Source organism: Panulirus ornatus, chromosome 10, assembly GCF_036320965.1.
Source record: "Panulirus ornatus isolate Po-2019 chromosome 10, ASM3632096v1, whole genome shotgun sequence".
NCBI lineage: Eukaryota > Metazoa > Arthropoda > Malacostraca > Decapoda > Palinuridae > Panulirus > Panulirus ornatus.
The window spans coordinates 16,642,485-16,660,613 of NC_092233.1; the positions used below are offsets into that span (position 1 = coordinate 16,642,485).

Below are 18,129 nucleotides of genomic sequence, written 5' to 3' on the forward strand. Positions count from 1 at the left end.
CCCCACCCTATGATCCACTTCCGCTTCTATGGTTCCATCCGCTGCCAGATCCACTCCCAGATATCTAAAACACTTCACTTCCTCCAGTTTTTCTCCATTCAAACTCACCTCCCAATTGACTTGACCCTCAACCCTACTGTACCTAATAACCTTGCTCTTATTCACATTTACTCTTAACTTTCTTCTTCCACACACTTTACCAAACTCAGTCACCAGCTTCTGCAGTTTCTCACATGAATCAGCCACCAGCGCTGTATCATCAGCAAACAACAACTGACTCACTTCCCAAGCTCTCTCATCCCCTACAGACTTCATACTTGCCCCTCTTTCCAAAACTCTTGCATTTACCTCCCTAACAACCCCATCCATAAACAAATTAAACAACCATGGAGACATCACACACCCCTGCCGCAAACCTACATTCACTGAGAACCAATCACTTTCCTCTCTTCCTACACGTACACATGCCTTACATCCTCGATAAAAACTTTTCACTGCTTCTAACAACTTTCCTCCCACACCATATATTCTTAATACCTTCCACAGAGCATCTCTATCAACTCTATCATATGCCTTCTCCAGATCCATAAATGCTACATACAAATCCATTTGCTTTTCTAAGTATTTCTCACATACATTCTTCAAAGCAAACACCTGATCCACACATCCTCTACCACTTCTGAAACCACACTGCTCTTCCCCAATCTGATGCTCTGTACATGCCTTCACCCTCTCAATCAATACCCTCCCATATAATTTACCAGGAATACTCAACAGACTTATACCTCTGTAATTTGAGCACTCACTCTTATCCCCTTTGCCTTTGTACAATGGCACTATGCACGCATTCCGCCAATCCTCAGGCACCTCACCATGAGTCATACATACATTAAATAACCTTACCAACCAGTCAACAATACAGTCACCCCCTTTTTTAATAAATTCCACTGCAATACCATCCAAACCTGCTGCCTTGCCGGCTTTCATCTTCCGCAAAGCTTTCACTACCTCTTCTCTGTTTACCAAATCATTTTCCCTAACCCTCTCACTTTGCACACCACCTCGACCAAAACACCCTATATCTGCCACTCTATCATCAAACACATTCAACAAACCTTCAAAATACTCACTCCATCTCCTTCTCACATCACCACTACTTGTTATCACCTCCCCATTTGCACCCTTCACTGAAGTTCCCATTTGCTCCCTTGTCTTACGCACTTTATTTACCTCCTTCCAGAACATCTTTTTATTCTCCCTAAAATTAAATGATACTCTCTCACCCCAACTCTCATTTGCCCTTTTTTTCATCTCGCACCTTTCTCTTGACCTCCTGTCTCTTTCTTTTATACATCTCCCACTCAATTGCATTTTTTCCCTGCAAAAATCGTCCAAATGCCTCTCTCTTCTCTTTCACTAATACTCTTACTTCTTCATCCCACCACTCACTACCCTTTCTAATCAACCCACCTCCCACTCTTCTCATGCATGTATTTTATACTATGAATCTGCAAGAGTGTCAATAACTTCTTAAATGATGTCCAGCAAAGGAGTGGATGCTAAGTATAAAAAAAATGATAAAAAGTATCACTCTTCTCATGAGATAAATGATATAAGCATGTTATGTGCTGAGTAAGACAAGCAAAGGCCTGTAAATGTATTTCTTTATTTCATTATACTTAGTTGCTGTCTCCCATGTTAGCAAGGTAGCGCAAGGAAACAGACGAAAGAATGGCTCAACCCATCCACATACACATGTATATACATAAATGCCCACACACACACACACACACACATATACATACCTATACATTTCAACATATACATACACAGACATATATACACATGTACATATTCATACTTGCTGCCTTCATCCATTCCCGTGGCCACCCCACCTGGCATGTAATAGCACCCCCTCCCCCTGCGTGCATGCAAAGTAGCGCTAGGAAAAGACAACAAAGGCCACATTTGTTCATACTCAGTCTCTAGCTGTCATGTGTAATGCACCGAAACCACAGCTCCCTTTCCACATCTAGGCCCAACAAAACTTTCCATGGTTTACCTCAGATGCTTCACATGCCCTGGCTCAATCCATTGACAGCACATCGACCCAAGTATACCACATCGTTCCAATTCACTCTATTCCTTGCACACCTTTCACCCTCCTGTATGTTCAGGCCCCGATCGCTCAAAATCTTTTTCACTCCAACGTGAGAGAAAAAAAAAATGGAGATTTTGGATTACCATTCTTAGAATTTTCATCTAAGCTTACATTCTGTAAAGAACTACATGAACTCATTAGCTCAACCAAACACTAATTGCTGAATGCTAAGAAGTAAGTTTTGCTATCTGAAAAAATAGCTAAAACTGTTTTCAGCATTTTACCCACAAGATTTTGCTATGGTACTAACTGCACCCAGAAATATCTCCAGGTGGTTAGATTTAAAGATTTGATTTCAGTTAGGTTACTAACCTATCTCTTTTTTTATCATAAATATTCCACATTTCCCGCAATAGTGAGGTAGCATTCAAGAACAAAAGACAGAGCCTCAGAGGGAAAACTCCTCACTTGGCCCCATCTCTGTTTCTTCTTCTGGGGAAAAGTAAAATGGTAGAGACAATTTCCAGACCCTTGCTCCCACCCCTTTTAGTCGCCTTCTATGACACACAGGGAATACATGGGAAGTATCCTTTCTCCCCTATCCCCAGGGATACCTAATCTATCATACATCATTAAATATGCAAATTTCTTGGTACACTAAGAAGACAACCTGAGTATAAGACAGGAAGAGTAACGTCTATGTATCTTCTGCAGTTGCAGAAGGCAAATGAAGGAAACAGGATTGGGATGATGGAAATCCTCTACTCTTTTTCCACAAGTGCAAAGAGAAATATGGCAAAGTAAGAATTTTTCCCCAAAGATATTTTGGTCTGTCTTGAAGCTAACTCAACGTGGTAAGAAAAGTTAACACATATTAGCAGAAAAAGAAAAAGAGAAATGCTCTTCATATTCCCTAAGAAAGTATCTATGTCTTAATCATACTTTATTGCTGTTTCCTGCATCATGTGGTAGAGCCAGGAAACAGATAAAGAATGGCCCATCCACTCATATACACATATTCACACATAAATGCCCATACATGCACATATACATATCAACATAAACACAATTCCAGACACATACACATATATACACTTGTACATATTCATACTTGCTTGCCTTCATCCATTTATGAAAGGATACTCACTAAATTTGAAGGGGCAGAGGCTGAATCATTTTTGAAACTATGAACTACAGCATTGCTATGACCAAATAATTCTTTCTTTTTCTCAACCAAATTGCCTTGCGTGCCTTAAAAAAGCAGGGCAAGGAACAGAAAACTGAACTTTCCAAGAAAAGTCCTTTCTTCAATCTTTCTTCTATTCCTACTTGAAGAGAGAGATGATTTTTTTTTTCTAGCCACCCATTCTAAATGTGTGGAAATAAAAAGTGAGTGGTTGAGAGAGCAGAAGAGGGTGTGTTGAAATGCTTTAGACATATGGATAGAATGAGTAAGGAAAAGTTGGCAAAAGAGGATATATCTGTCAGAAGTGGAAGGAACAAGGAAGACAAGGAAACCAAATTGGAAATGGAAGGAAAAGGATGGAGTGAAAAAGATTTTGAGTGATCAGGGCCTTAGCCTGAAAAAGGGTGAAAGGCATGCACAGAACAGAGTGAATTGGAACAATGTCGTATACTAGGCTGACATCCTGCTAGTGGACTGAACAAAGGCATGTTAAGTGTCTGGGGTAAACCAAGGAGAGGTCTGTGGAGCTTGGTTATGGACAGGAAGCTCTGGTTTCAGTGCTGTGCCAAGATAGATAGAGAATGGATGCGTGTGGATGTGGCCTTTCTTTGTTTATTCTTTTTTTATGTTGAAGGCTCCAGTCACAGACAAAAGTCCACATCAAGGCCAGACCTTAACTGAAATATAGAGAATTATGAAACAGAAAAAGAAAGGACAAGGAAAGGTATTTACAAATTTTTAAGAAAGTGAAAAACCTGTCTTTTGAAATGCACCAGGTCGTAGTATTTGGGAAAGACATGAGAAGGTAGAGAGTTCCAAAGCTTCGATATGTAGGGAAAGATGCAGGTATCAAAACCGCCCACCCTTGAGTTGCCGATGGCCACACAATAATCACGTGACACAGCAGCTTGCCAAGTATTGTGAGGTCTAGCTAGCGGTGCGGGCACACAAGCAGCCAGCTCTTGGAGGCAAACCCCAAAGCAATACCTATAGAAGAGGGAAAGTGAACCAACATTGTGGCATAGGCCAAAAGGGTCAAGTTTGGAAGTTAACCTGGGATAGCTTATTTGCTTGACCATTTTCGCCTCGACTCTGTCAAGTAAGGATACAGAGCTGGAACCACCCCAAATAAGAGAGCAGTACTCAGATTGGTCAAAGAAGAGGCGAGAGTTGAGAGGAATTTTTGACAGAGAGATAGGTAGAAATTGGGTCTTGAAGGCATTAAACTTAAGAAGATTTTGTCTACCCCAATGAGATATCCTGTCCGAGTTTATTGAGGAAGCTGTGTCAAGACAAGATGCAGATCAAGTGAGAGACGAGGGAGAAGAATTGAAGGATGTGGATGAATGCAGTATTGAGTCGTCAGCATACGAGTGCACTGGATTATTTGTGGAGAGGAAATCGTTGACAAAAAGGAGGAAAAGTGTAGGGGACAGGACAGAACCTTGAAGGACCCTGCTGTTGATGGAGAAAAGGGAGGAGGCTGATCCATCAACAAGCACAGAGACAGACTGGCCAGAGAGAAAGCTAGATATGAAGGAGCAAAGTGAGGAATGGAAGCCAAAAGAGGGAAGCTTTGAAATGAGACCCAGATGCCATGTCCTGTCAAAGGCCTTAAATATATCAAGGGCAACTACACATGACTTCCCAAAGTCCTTCAAGGATGATGACAAGACATCAGTAAGATAGGAAAGAATATCACCAGTGGATCTCACCTTGTGGAAGCCATACTGGTGATCAGAGAGCAGACTGATTTTTGAGGTGTTTAAGGATATGGTAGTTGAGAAGAGATTCAGAGACTTGAGAAATGATAGATGTCAAAGCAATAGGACGATAATTTGATGGGTCAGAACGGTCACCCTTCTTAGAAATGGGATACATCAGAGAATGCTTCCAAGGAGAAGGAAAAGTTTAGGTTTTTAAAAAGAGACGGAAAAGACAAGCAACCATAGGTGCAAGTTCAGAGGCACATTCTTTCAATACACAGGATGGATGCCATTCGGACCATAAGCCTTGCTTGTGTCCAAGGAAAGAAGTGCTTTTTGGACAGTCTAAAAAGAGATTACAGGAAGGGCATAGGACTAGTAAAAGGAGCATCAGGGGGTGAAGAAATGTTAAGAGTCATCCAAGGTGGAGTTAGAGGAGAAATGGAAACCAAAGAGAGTGGCTTTGTCTACAGGATAGACAGCTACAGAACTGTCAAAACAGAAAAAGGAAGGGAAGGTAGAGCAACTGAAGTTGTTAAAGATGCTCTTAGCTAAAGACCTGAAAGACCTATCAATGGATGACAAGGAGAGGTTATCACACTTTTTTTGAATAAAGGAATGATTTGCCTCACTGATAACGAACTTGCAGTGATTATAGGCAGTGATATAAGCTGAATGGGAGCGAGAGGAAGGCGAGTTTTTCCAAGCTTGTTATGCCTGATCCCTTGTCTGAATGGCCTCAGAACAGGAACAGTTGAACCATGGATTGGATGAAGAGCATCTTGGAGGAAAAGGGATAAATGCTTCCATTCCCACAAGAATAACTTCTATGCATTTGGTAGAAACAGAAGCATCACCACATAAGAGACAGTAATTTACCCAAAGAAAGTCAGAAAAGAAGTTATGCAAGTTATTCCAGTCAGCTTTGTTCAGGTGCCAGTATTCATGCTTGGAAGGGGCTGCTGGAGGGAAAGGTGCTGCTAGAATAGATACATTTATGAGAGTATGATCAGCAAGATGTACTGGAGGGGAAGGTGCTGCTAGAATAGATACATTTATGAGAGTATGATCAGCAAGATGTACTAGAGGTGAAAAACAAATCCAGAACATTAGGAGAGTGGTTGCAGCAGTCAGGAATAGGAGTAGGGTGGGAGATGATTTGCTCCAAATCATTAAGAATGAAGAATGTGAGGGCTTCAATCTCTTCAATATGGGAGGAATTCAACCATTCCCTACGGTGAACTTTGGAACTCTCTACCTTCTCATGTCTTTCCCATTACCTATGACCAGGCAAATTTCAAAAGACAAATCTTTCACATCCTCAAAAATTTGCAAATGCTTTCCCTTGTCTTTCCTTTTTCTGCTTCATAATTCTCTCTTTATTTTGATTAAGGCCCGGCTTTGATGTGGACTTTTGTCTGTGACTGGAGCCTTCAACATAAAAAAAAAAAAGATGGTCACACAGCAGCTCGAGGTAACTATGTCCATTCATAACTTCATTGCTTGGCAACACTCTAAGGTTCCAACATCACAATAACTGAAACAATCCCATACCATAAGTGAAGCAGGAAACTTTACATTACAGTGTTTGCAATGTACTTTGGGTCATATGGATCACAGCCTGGTCAATTGTACACATACCCACCATGGCCACCTATCATAGAAAAGGTGAACTCATCACTCCACAAGACACTTCTTAACACAGCAGTATTGCACACAACATATTTCTTGCAAAAACCAACCACTTTTTTTCTGGTGCCTACAAGTTATGAGCTATGAGTGACACTCTTCCAAACACCATCAACCCAGGCAGTTTCTCACTCAAATCTGCTACAAGATCTGTATCAACAGCAAACAACAACTGACTCTCTTCTCAGGCCCTCTCCTCCCTCACAGATTGCAAACTTACACCTCTCTCCAGGACTGTTGTATTTATCTCCCATCCATAAACATACTGAAGAACCATGGTCACACCGCACACCCCTGCCATAGACCAACCTTCACTTGAAATCATTTACCCTCCTCTCTTCTTACCCATATATATGCCTTACATCCTTGATAAAAACTTCTCACTGCTTCTAGCAGCTTTCCTCCCACACCATGTATTCTAAAGACCTTCCATAAGACATCTCTATCAACCCTATCGTATACTTTCACTCAATCCATAAATACAACCAACGAATCCATCAATTTCACTGTATTTCTCACACACATTCTTTAAGGCAAACACTGAATCCACACATCCTCTACCATTTCTGAAACCACACAGCTCTTCCCCAATCAGATGCTCTGTATATGCCTTCACCGTCTCAATCACTACCCTCCCATACAACTTACCACAAACACAAAACAAACTTATACTTCTGTAGTTTGAGCACTCTCCTTTATCCCCCGAACCTTTATACAATGGGATCAAACATGCATTCTGCCAATCCTCAGGCACCTCACCATGATCCATACATACAATGAAAATCTTCACTAATCAATCAGCAAAACAATCACCCCTTTTCTTAATATTTCAAAATGCAATACCATCCACTCTAGCTGCCTTGCCACATTCCATGACTCTCTACTTTGCATTCCATCCAGACCCAAACTTTCCATATCTGCCACTCTATATCATCAAAAACATTCAACAGTCCTCAAAATACACACTCCATCTTCTCCTCACTTCGTAACTAGCAGTTGCCACTTCCCCTTTTAGTCCCTTTACTAATGCTCATATTTCTTCTCTTGTTTTCTGCATGTTATCAACCTCCTTCCAAAACATCTTATTCTCCTTAAATTTTGCTGATATTTACTCACCCCACCTCTCAGATGCTCTCTTTTTCAATCCTTGCACCTTCCTCTTGACATCCTGTCACTTTCTCTTTTACATCTCCCAACCATTCGCACTACTTTTACATCTCCCGACCATTCGCACTACTTTCTTGTAGGTACCACCCAAATGCCTCTCTTTTCTCTTTCCTTGGTAACTTTACTTCTTCATCCCACTGCTCATTACCCTTTTTAATCTGCCCACCTCCCACATGCCACATGCATCTCTCCCACATCCCCTTGCTTCATTTACTCTCACATTTTGCCATTCTACACTTACTCTCTCCTAGTATTTCTGCACACATCACTTTTCCAAGCTCACTTATTTTCACTACTTTCTTCTTACTAACAATGTTTCTCTTTTTCTTTTTTTACTTTGTCGCTGTCTCCTGCATTAACAAGGTAGCGCAAGGAAACAGACGAAAGAATGGCCCAACCCACCCACATACACATGTACATACATACACATCCACACATGCACATATACATACCTATACATCTCAACGTATACATATATATACACAAATACATATACATATATACACATGTACATAATTCATACTGTCTGCCCTTATTCATTCCCATCACCACCCCGCAACACATGAAATGACATCCCTCTCCCCCCTGATGTGCGCGAGGTAGCACTAGGAAAAGACAACAAAGGCCATATTCGTTCACACTCAGTCTCTAGCTGTCATGTATAATGCACCGAAACCACAGCTCCCTTTCCACATCCAGGTCTCACAAAACTTTCCATGGTTTACCCCAGACACTTCATATGCCCTGGTTCAATCCATTGACAGCAAGTCCACCCCGGTATACCACATCATTCCAATTCACTCTGTTCCTTGCACGCCTTTCACCCTCCTGCAGGTTCAGGCCCCGATCGCTCAAAATCTTTTTCACTCCATCCTTCCACCAGTGTGTGTGTACATGAGTGGTTGGGCCATTCATTGCCTGTTTCCCTGTGCTACCTCACTGACACGGGAAACTTTGATTAAGTATGATAAAAAAAAAGTAATATACATATATGTGTGTAAATGAGTGGATGGGCCATTCTTCATCTGTTTCCTAGTGCTACCTCACTGACATAAGAAATGACGATCAAGAATAATAACAAAATAAAAAAATATATAGCGTTAATAGGATGGCCTTGATTAGGGACTCAGCTGCCCGTGCTGCCTTAACTAAAAAAAAGAAAAAAAAATACATTACAATTATCAGTAAGCTTTCAAAGATAAATGTAAGCTATGCTTTGTCAATACTACCTTAACCATTTCACTCACCACATTACTCATACATCATGCATCAGTCATCACACACACACTCACTGCCTATGGAACAGTGTGCACAACCTTCGCTTCCTGCCAAAGAACACTACTTTCTCCACAGCAGTGGGCTTGTTTTTCTGAGGTATAGTTCCCCATTAATAACTCAAACAATCAATGTTTCAATAACATTACAGCAAAATGAACAGTAAGCTTTTGAAGATAAATATAGGCTATGATTTGTCAAAACTACTGTAACCACTTAACTCACTTCATCATTCATACATTATAGTACATGCTACTTCACACATCAGTCATAGAATATATTTCCTGTCTGTGGGGTGGTGTACGCAACTTTTGCTTCCCATCTAGGAACACTGCTTCCTCCTTGCTCATGGGCCTATTGATTTTCTTAGGTACAGTTATCCATTAATAGCTCAAATAAGCAATGTATAATAACATAACAGTAAAATAAGATAAAAGTAAGCTATGTTTTGTCAACACTACCAGAACAACTTCACTCATCACTTTATTCACACATTCCTGTATGTTTTAACTCATACATCAGTCATCATACACACTCAGTCTCTGGAGCAGTGCCTGCAAACTTTGCTTCCCACCAAAGAACACTGCTTCTTCCCAAGCTATGGTCCCGTTGTTATTCTGAAGTACAGTTCTCTATTAATAACTTAAATAAGCAATGTTTCAATAACATTACAGTAAAACTATTGGTGACCTTTTAAGGACAAACACAAGCTATGCTCTGTAAACAATACAGTAACCACTTTACTCACCACATTACTCATACATTATGGAACACACACATCAATAAGTCAATGTATTACAGGAAGTTGGAATTTCTGTGCAAGGCATCGGCCTCACATCACAAGTCATTTCATAAACAAATCCTTCATCTATGGTACCTCCACGCTGGCACCTCAGCATAGGCCTTCGCAAAACATGAGACAACATTGCAACATTTCAATAATAAATATGAAAGTTTCCATGTTTCCTTTTATGCACTAGTACACAATAGATTATCAAATATTTCTCTTATTGTATTTGATATCAATTTGGTTTCATCTCATTTCAAGAAGGACTAGTTGTGAGGTCTTTACAGCTTAACTTAGGCTTTTGCCACTGAAATGAACAGACAATGAATCGTGGTGGTTAATCTGTGCATAGAGGTCAATAATAATTAAAGTTCTTGTTCTTCCATTCTTTAACGTTTCATTTCAATTTGATGTCTGTTTAATGTTTTTGTGGAATCTTATTGAATACATATTTCAACCTCGTGGACATGTCATTCATGAAAGAGTCAACTGATGTGCTAATTCTAGCCTAAAAAGTTTGTCTTAAAAATTTGATGGATATAGGCTAAATTCATTGTTTATTTGCTTTTGCAATGAGTTTAAAAATTCTAATATATCAGGTATATTTCTGTAAGGGCAAATTTACATTTCATATCACAATCCAGTGGTAGTGATTTACAATTTTTATATGGAAGAATTTTCAACTCCAACATTGATGTTATCATCATTTTCTCTTTCTTTTCCTGTAAGGCTTTCACACAAAGGCACTGAAATGCTATCAATATTTTCATCACTTATTTAAATTTACTTAAATTTCAATAGATTCTCTTCTGTACATCTGTACAGAGATGATATCCAAATCACTTTTCCTTGGTCTTCCTCATTTTCCATAGCTTTACTCACTCTTGTATCACCATCAAAGCTCCTGATTATACTTACATTTACATTTCAAATCTATATCAGATGTCAAAACTACAGGGTATTGAAACTAATACAGAAAGGAAACACTGATGAGATGGAAAAGATGGAGCGGGGGAGGCTTTGGTGCATTGGGGCATGAACTTTCAAGAGGGCAAGAGGTGTTCATGGGATATAATAAACTGAACAATTATGAAAAGCAGGAGGCCACATGCTGTCAATGGGCTGAACCAGGGTATGTGAAGGAGTCAAGGAGTGGTCTATGGGGATTGGCTGTGGATGGTAGGCTCTGGTTCTGATGCATTACACACAACAGCAACATACTGGACATGTACAAGAGAGGCCGTTGTTCATTTCTTCCTCCCTCAAGCTTGTTCCAAGTGGAAAAGCAATAAGGTAGAAGAAATGGGTCTGAGAGGTGAAAGAGTTTCTCATAATCTCATCTTCAAAATATTTACAAGACAGTAACCCTGAATTCTAATTACAAACCTTCAACATTTTCTGCATTCAACTTTGTGCAGGCAATGGGCTTAATGTCTTTAACATCTCTCTCTCCATCCTCTTCTTTGAATACTCTTCCTGCATCCACCATTGGTAATTGTACAGGGAAGAGGTCCCCATTACTATCTTGCCCCATAATGTCATCAAGATCATCTATGAAGTCATCACGCAATATTTCCTTTAACTTCTGATCTTCATGCTCCTGTGAAGTAAGTTATCTTATTCATAACTAAGACTTAAAAAGAATTTATATTCCTGCTTTGGGGCATTACACATGATAGCTAGAGAGGGAGTGTGAACGAATGTGGCCGTTTTTGTCTGTTTTCCTGGCACTACCTTGCTGAACCAGGAGGTAGCAGTGCTATTTCCAGTGTGGCAGGGTAGTGACAGGAATGGATTAAGGCAAGCAAATATGAATATGTACATGTGTATATATGTATGTGTCTGTGTACGTGTATGTATATGATGATATGCATATGTATGTATAGGTGCATGTATGGGAGTTTATGTATATATATGTGCATATGAGTGGATGGGCCATTATTCATCTGTTTCCTGGTGCTACCTCGCTGACGCAGGAAACAGCAATTAAGTAAAATATGATAGATATATATATTCTGACCCAGGAAATAGTGAACAAGTGTGAAAGAAAAGTGAAAAGTAGAAAGACTGTGACAAACTGAAAATTATGTACGCTAAATAGCAGCCTATGTACAGTAAGATATTATCTGTATATTTATCATCATTAAACCCACTCCCAGTTTTAGGGGAAAGATGAAGTACATATAGCCTCTCTAATGACTCATACACATCCTCAACACATCCCCAGTGTGTGAAAGTGCAACATGAAATCCCACCCTTATATATGTTTCTTACATTCACACTTTACCTGTGAAGTGAAACCAATGTCTCCATTCATACCAGTTCTATACAGTACATAAGCTACTTCCATTACAACCAATCCAAAATCATTCCCTAACATCCTCATCTGAAATATAACAAGCCATAAATCTACTGTGACATTGCAGCAATCCACTTCTGTAATCTTTGTCTGCTCATTGTACCTTCAACTGCACTATTGTATATTACCTTGACTATATACCATGCCCTATACACTTTATATGACCATAGAATGATAAAAACTTTTATTTTTACGTTTCCAATGATTTCCCTATACCACATATCTTTCTCACATCTTCATTCTTTATTGTCTATCCTGCTTAAACCAACTATACTACATAAAATCAACTATATCAGCTGCTTTTGCTTTTACCTGTCCTAACCTATATCAGTTTGGATTCAATATACCTACATCCAGTAATATGCAAAAAACATTTTTATGGATGGGGCTCATGAGAAAAATGATAACTTCTGAAAAATGTGACATGAAACAGTGCACTCTTGAGCACGAGAGAAGGGGATGAAGCCCATCCAGCCTCCCTGCTGTGGACATCAGTGCATACATACATCAAAGCTAAGAAGAGGGCTGTACTCCTTAAAGAAAGCTTCCTGCATACTCTATACTCCTTTTCTTTCATTCACCAAAGTTTTCAATACATCTCTTAAATTTTCTTCTTTGTAAGACTTGGCTCTAAACTTCACCTTTCCCCTTACTATCATCCTTACTACATTTCATTTCTAAACCCTAAACACATCCAAAGCTTTCAGGTTTTCTCCATACAAACCCAGATTTCAGTATGACAACCCACCTCTTACAATGTGACAACCACCTCTTACAGTGAGACGATGTGTGGAAGAGAAAATATTATCTTGGAGAACAAAAATGGATATGTTTGAAGGAATAGTAATTGTGTGGAGGAGGGTGGATGTGTTGGGAATGAAATGTTCGAGAACAGTATGTGGCTTGAAGTGGTTTGATTGAGTAAGTAATGAAACGGTAAGAGAGATGTGCGAAAATAAAAAGAATGTTGTTGAGGGAGCAAAAGGGGATGTATTGAGATGATCTGGACATATCCACCAGTCTCCACAATTTTAAAGGAAAAAGAAACAATATGTGAAGCAGTGAAAGGTTCAGCAAGTATGAAATCAACGATTATAACAAAGCAACAACAAGGGCCCATCCATGAAATGGAAAAGTTGTTGAATCTGTGGATGGAGATCAAATTCAAAAACATGTACCACTAAGCTCACTCACAATTCAGGCGAAGGCTAGAAGTCTTTTTGAGACTATGAAGCAACAAGTGAGAGACGATTACATCGAGAATTTCACAGCAAGTCATAGTTGGTTCACTAGATTTAAAAGATATAGCTTGCACAACATTCAAGTCAAAGATGAAGCAGTAAGTGCTGATGAAGGAGCTGCCAAAAAGGTAAAGAATATACCAAAGAATCTTTTTTTATTTCTTTTTAGTAAACCAGAGTGATTTCAAAAAAATTTCAATTCATGAAACTGGTTTAACAAAAATGAGATAGTCATGACAGTACTTGCATAACAAAAAAAATACAAATGATGAAATACGCACTGAAGAACCTTAAATAAAGGTAAAAAGAAACTAATGAATCATATAATAAAGCTGGTTTATAAGATATGAGATAATCATGATAGAAACTGAGTAAGATAAAAGAATGTTGTACAGGTATAAAAATGCTAAATGCCATGCTAACATATGCCTAACTTACGTCCATTTCAAGATCCGACCAGTCAGTCAGAATGGAACTTGGACGTATGTCGGGAACGGCTGGGAACATCAGTGAAGGGGCAAGGAGGGAAGCGATAACACCAGATCCACACATCCTCTACCACTTCTGAAACCACACTGCTTTTACCCAATCTGATGCTCTGTACATGCCTTTACCCTGTCAATCAATACCCTCCCATATAATTTCCTAGGAATACTCAACAAATATATGCCCCTGTAATTTGAACACTCACCTTTATCCCCTTTGCCTTTGTACAATGGCACTATGCCTGCATTCTGCCAATCCTCAGGCACTTCACCATGATCCATACATACAATGAATATTTTTAATAAACTCCACTGCAATACCATCCAAACTCACTGCCTTGCTGGCTTTCATCTTCCACAAAGCTCTCACTACCTCTTCTCTGTTCATCAAACCATTCTCCTTGACCCTCTCACTTCACACACCACCCCAACCAAAACACCATATATCTGCCACTCTATCATCAAACACGTTCAACAAACCCTCAAAATATTCACTCCATCTCCTTCTCACTTCATCACTACTTGTTATTACTTCCCCATTTGCCCCCTTCACCGATGCTCCCATTTGTTCCCTTGTCTTACACAATTTATTTATCTCCTTCCAAAACATCTTTTTATTCTTCCTAAAATTTAATGATACTCTCTCAACCCAACTCCCATTTGCCCTCTTTTTCACCGCTTGCACCTTTCTCTTGACCTCCTGCCACTTTCTTTTATACATCTCCCATTCATTTGCACACACTATTACTTCTTCACCCACCATTCACTACCCTTTCAAATCTGCCCACCTCCCACCTTTCTCATGCCATATATACAGTGGGGTTGAGGGTCAAGTCAATTGGGAGGTGAGTTTGAATGGAGAAAAACTGGAGGAAGTGAAGTGTTTTAGATATCTGGGAGTGGATCTGGCAGCGGATGGAACCATGGAAGCGGAAGTGGATCATAGGGTGGGGGAGGGGGCAAAAATCCTGGGAGCCTTGAAGAATGTTTGGAAGTCGAGAACATTATCTCGGAAAGCAAAAATGGGTATGTTTGAAGGAATAGTGGTTCCAACAATGTTGTATGGTTGCGAGGCATGGACTATGGATAGAGTTGTGTGCAGGAGGATGGATGTGCTGGAAATGAGATGTTTGAGGACAATGTGTGGTGTGAGGTGGTTTGATCGAGTAAGTAACGTAAGGGTAAGAGAGATGTGTGGAAATAAAAAGAGCGTGGTTGAGAGAGCAGAAGAGGGTGTTTTGAAATGGTTTGGGCACATGGAGAGAATGAGTGAGGAAAGATTGACCAAGAGGATATATGTGTCGGAGGTGGAGGGAACGAGGAGAAGTGGGAGACCAAATTGGAGGTGGAAAGATGGAGTGAAAAAGATTTTGTGTGATCGGGGCCTGAACATGCAGGAGGGTGAAAGGAGGGCAAGGAATAGAGTGAATTGGATCGATGTGGTATACCGGGGTTGACGTGCTGTCAGTGGATTGAATCAGGGCATGTGAAGCGTCTGGGGTAAACCATGGAAAGCTGTGTAGGTATGTATATTTGCGTGTGTGGATGTATGTATATACATATGTATGGGGGTGGGTTGGGCCATTTCTTTCGTCTGTTTCCTTGCGCTACCTCGCAAATGCGGGAGACAGCGGCAAAAAAAAAAAAAAAAAATAATGGTTGACAGATCACCATGAGGTAATGGAAACAAACATAGCCATTGAAACCATCAATGTTCCTAACTATTCTCAAGGTACTGTACTACTTCCACAAGCAACTCAGACCAGATGAAATGCTTAAATAAAATTAGGAAAAGAATATGTATTGTATGATACAGACGCCTCACTTCCTGCCTGCAGTTTTCAAATTATGAACAAGGATAGTTTCAATGCCTTTAGGAAACACTGACTATAGCATTCAAGGGAACGTGGAAGCTTGTGACCGAGTTATGAAAAGTCATGAAAAGGAACAAAATGCGATGATTTGGCCAATATTCTCAAAGAATTTATGAGCAGTCACAACTCTAACCTATGCACTCATACAATCTTGAAAAAATATCATCCATATCAGATGCTTTTTATGTAACCATGCTAACAGGCAAGGAAGCTTTAAAATACAAATATTCATGGTGAAAAAAAAAGACAGATGGGAGGAAAAATAGCAAAGAGGGCTTAAAAGTATATTGACATTAAAATCATACATCAATGACTAAGGGAAAATTTCTCAAAGGTGAGGCCTTATATCTTTTACCATACCTTATCAATGTTGTTGATCATATCCAGATTGAGGACAGGTTTATGTATGAAGCCGGCTTCCCCAGATTTTCCAGCGCTGCCACCACCACCACCTCCACCTGCATATCCACCCATCACCCCACGTCTTTGGGGAGTTGCTGCAATTCCTGAAATATAGTGATGAATAGGTATTTCAGTTATATAACTGCATTAAGGTCTTTGATTACTTATTTTCCTGAACAGTGATCCCCTTCTATGAGTACCCTTACAATACTCAGGAAGCTGGCCATGTATACATGGCAGGACCACAGGTCAAAATGAGTGGTGTTGCTGTGCGTACGTCTGTGTAAAGTGAATATAGAACACTTTAGGAGCAATTGTTTTGTATCTTAAGTATATCAGTTGCATCTTGGGTACAAGGGGACTTACAGTAAACTGGTGTTTGTAATGTTCCAGAGATAGTTGGTTTCCAGAATGCAGATGAGATAGTGAAACTCATGCATGCCTTGGAAGTGATTTCAGATAGCTGTCTGGTGGAATGGAGTTAAATGTAGGGTTGTTTGGTGCTTGTAGAGTCATTATGTGAGTATATATTTTTTGTTTCTACATAACGGTTGGTGGTTGGCTATGGGATAGTTTGAGTGAGAGGGCTTCTGAGCTGTTCCAAAGGAAATGAGACCCAGGCATATGGAAGTGAGACTGTACAGGTAGTATTTTGGTTTCACTCTGGGGTTGCTGAAAGTCTTTGGTTGCTAGGCAGCCAGTGATTGTTCTTTATGCCATGTCCTGTGTTGTTTATAGCTTTGTTTTGAATGTTTTAGACAGGATGGATGACCAGGCATGTGATGCAAAGATTAGGAGGGAGTGGGTGAATTGTTTGCAAAGGTTATTAAAGAAGCCTTTTTCTTGTCCAAAACTAGTGTCAGTAAGTGTCCTTATGGCATTCAGTTTATCTGTGACTTTTGTGTTGATGTTCGAGGTGTGGGGAGTACAGGCCATTGTATGTATTATATGTGACAGCCAGGAGTAAAGGCCATTGTGTGTTTTATACATTATTTTGCTTTGTCGCTGTCTCCCGCGTTTGCGAGGCAGCGCATGGAAACAGATGAAAGAAATGGCACAACCCACCCCCATACACAATGTACACACACACACGCCCACACACACAAATATACATACCTATACATCTCAATGTACACATATATATACACACACAGACACATACATATATACCCATGCACACAATTCACACTGTCTGCCCCTATTCATTCCCATCGCCACCTCGCCACACATGGAATACCATCCCCCTCCCCCCTCATGTGTGCGAGGTAGCACTAGGAAAAGACAACAAAGGCCCCATTCGTTCACACTCAGTCTCCAGCTGTCACGCAATAATGCCCGAAACCACAGCTCCCTTTCCACATCCAGGCCCCACAAAACTTTCCATGGTTTACCCCAGACGCTTCACATGCCCTGATTCAATCCACTGACAGCACGTCAACCCCGGTATACCACATCGATCCAATTCACTCTATTCCATGTTTTATACATGATAGCCAATATTTTACTGAGAAAGCAGTACAAGGTAGAAGAGTCGTTGGGTCCAGTATTCTAAATGCATAACATAATGTTATATTTTTGCTGTTGCTTACGTAGTGTCATGGCGGTGTGATGTGACTGTAAGGTAACATGCACATGGAAGGACTTTCACACTGTGGTCTGAAGGGAGTGATGGAAGATTACATATACAGGAAGAGACTGAAGACAAGTGGCAAGAGAACTGCTCCCTGAATGACCCCAGTGAAAAGTATGAAGGTTTTAGAGGTGAAGCTACGAAGCTAGCTAACCACACTATGTCACTTCAGTGTGAGATTTAGAATATCTATTGTGTCAGGACATGCTGTAGTGTTTTATGCTTTC

The 18,129-nt window shown here is 40.1% G+C and overlaps 1 protein-coding gene across 2 annotated transcripts in view; it reads right to left on the reverse strand.

The window, feature by feature from the left end:
• Nucleotides 1–18,129, reverse strand: part of Polr3D (RNA polymerase III subunit C53) — a 168,478-nt gene that overhangs the window by 123,409 nt on the left and 26,940 nt on the right. For both annotated transcript variants that reach the window (XM_071665555.1, XM_071665554.1), the window contains exons 4-5: nt 16,231–16,376; nt 11,298–11,511 (exon numbers count right to left, since the gene is read on the reverse strand). In XM_071665555.1, coding sequence (XP_071521656.1) covers nt 11,298–11,511; nt 16,231–16,376 — 360 coding nt within the window. The remainder of the gene's footprint in view (nt 1–11,297; nt 11,512–16,230; nt 16,377–18,129) is intronic.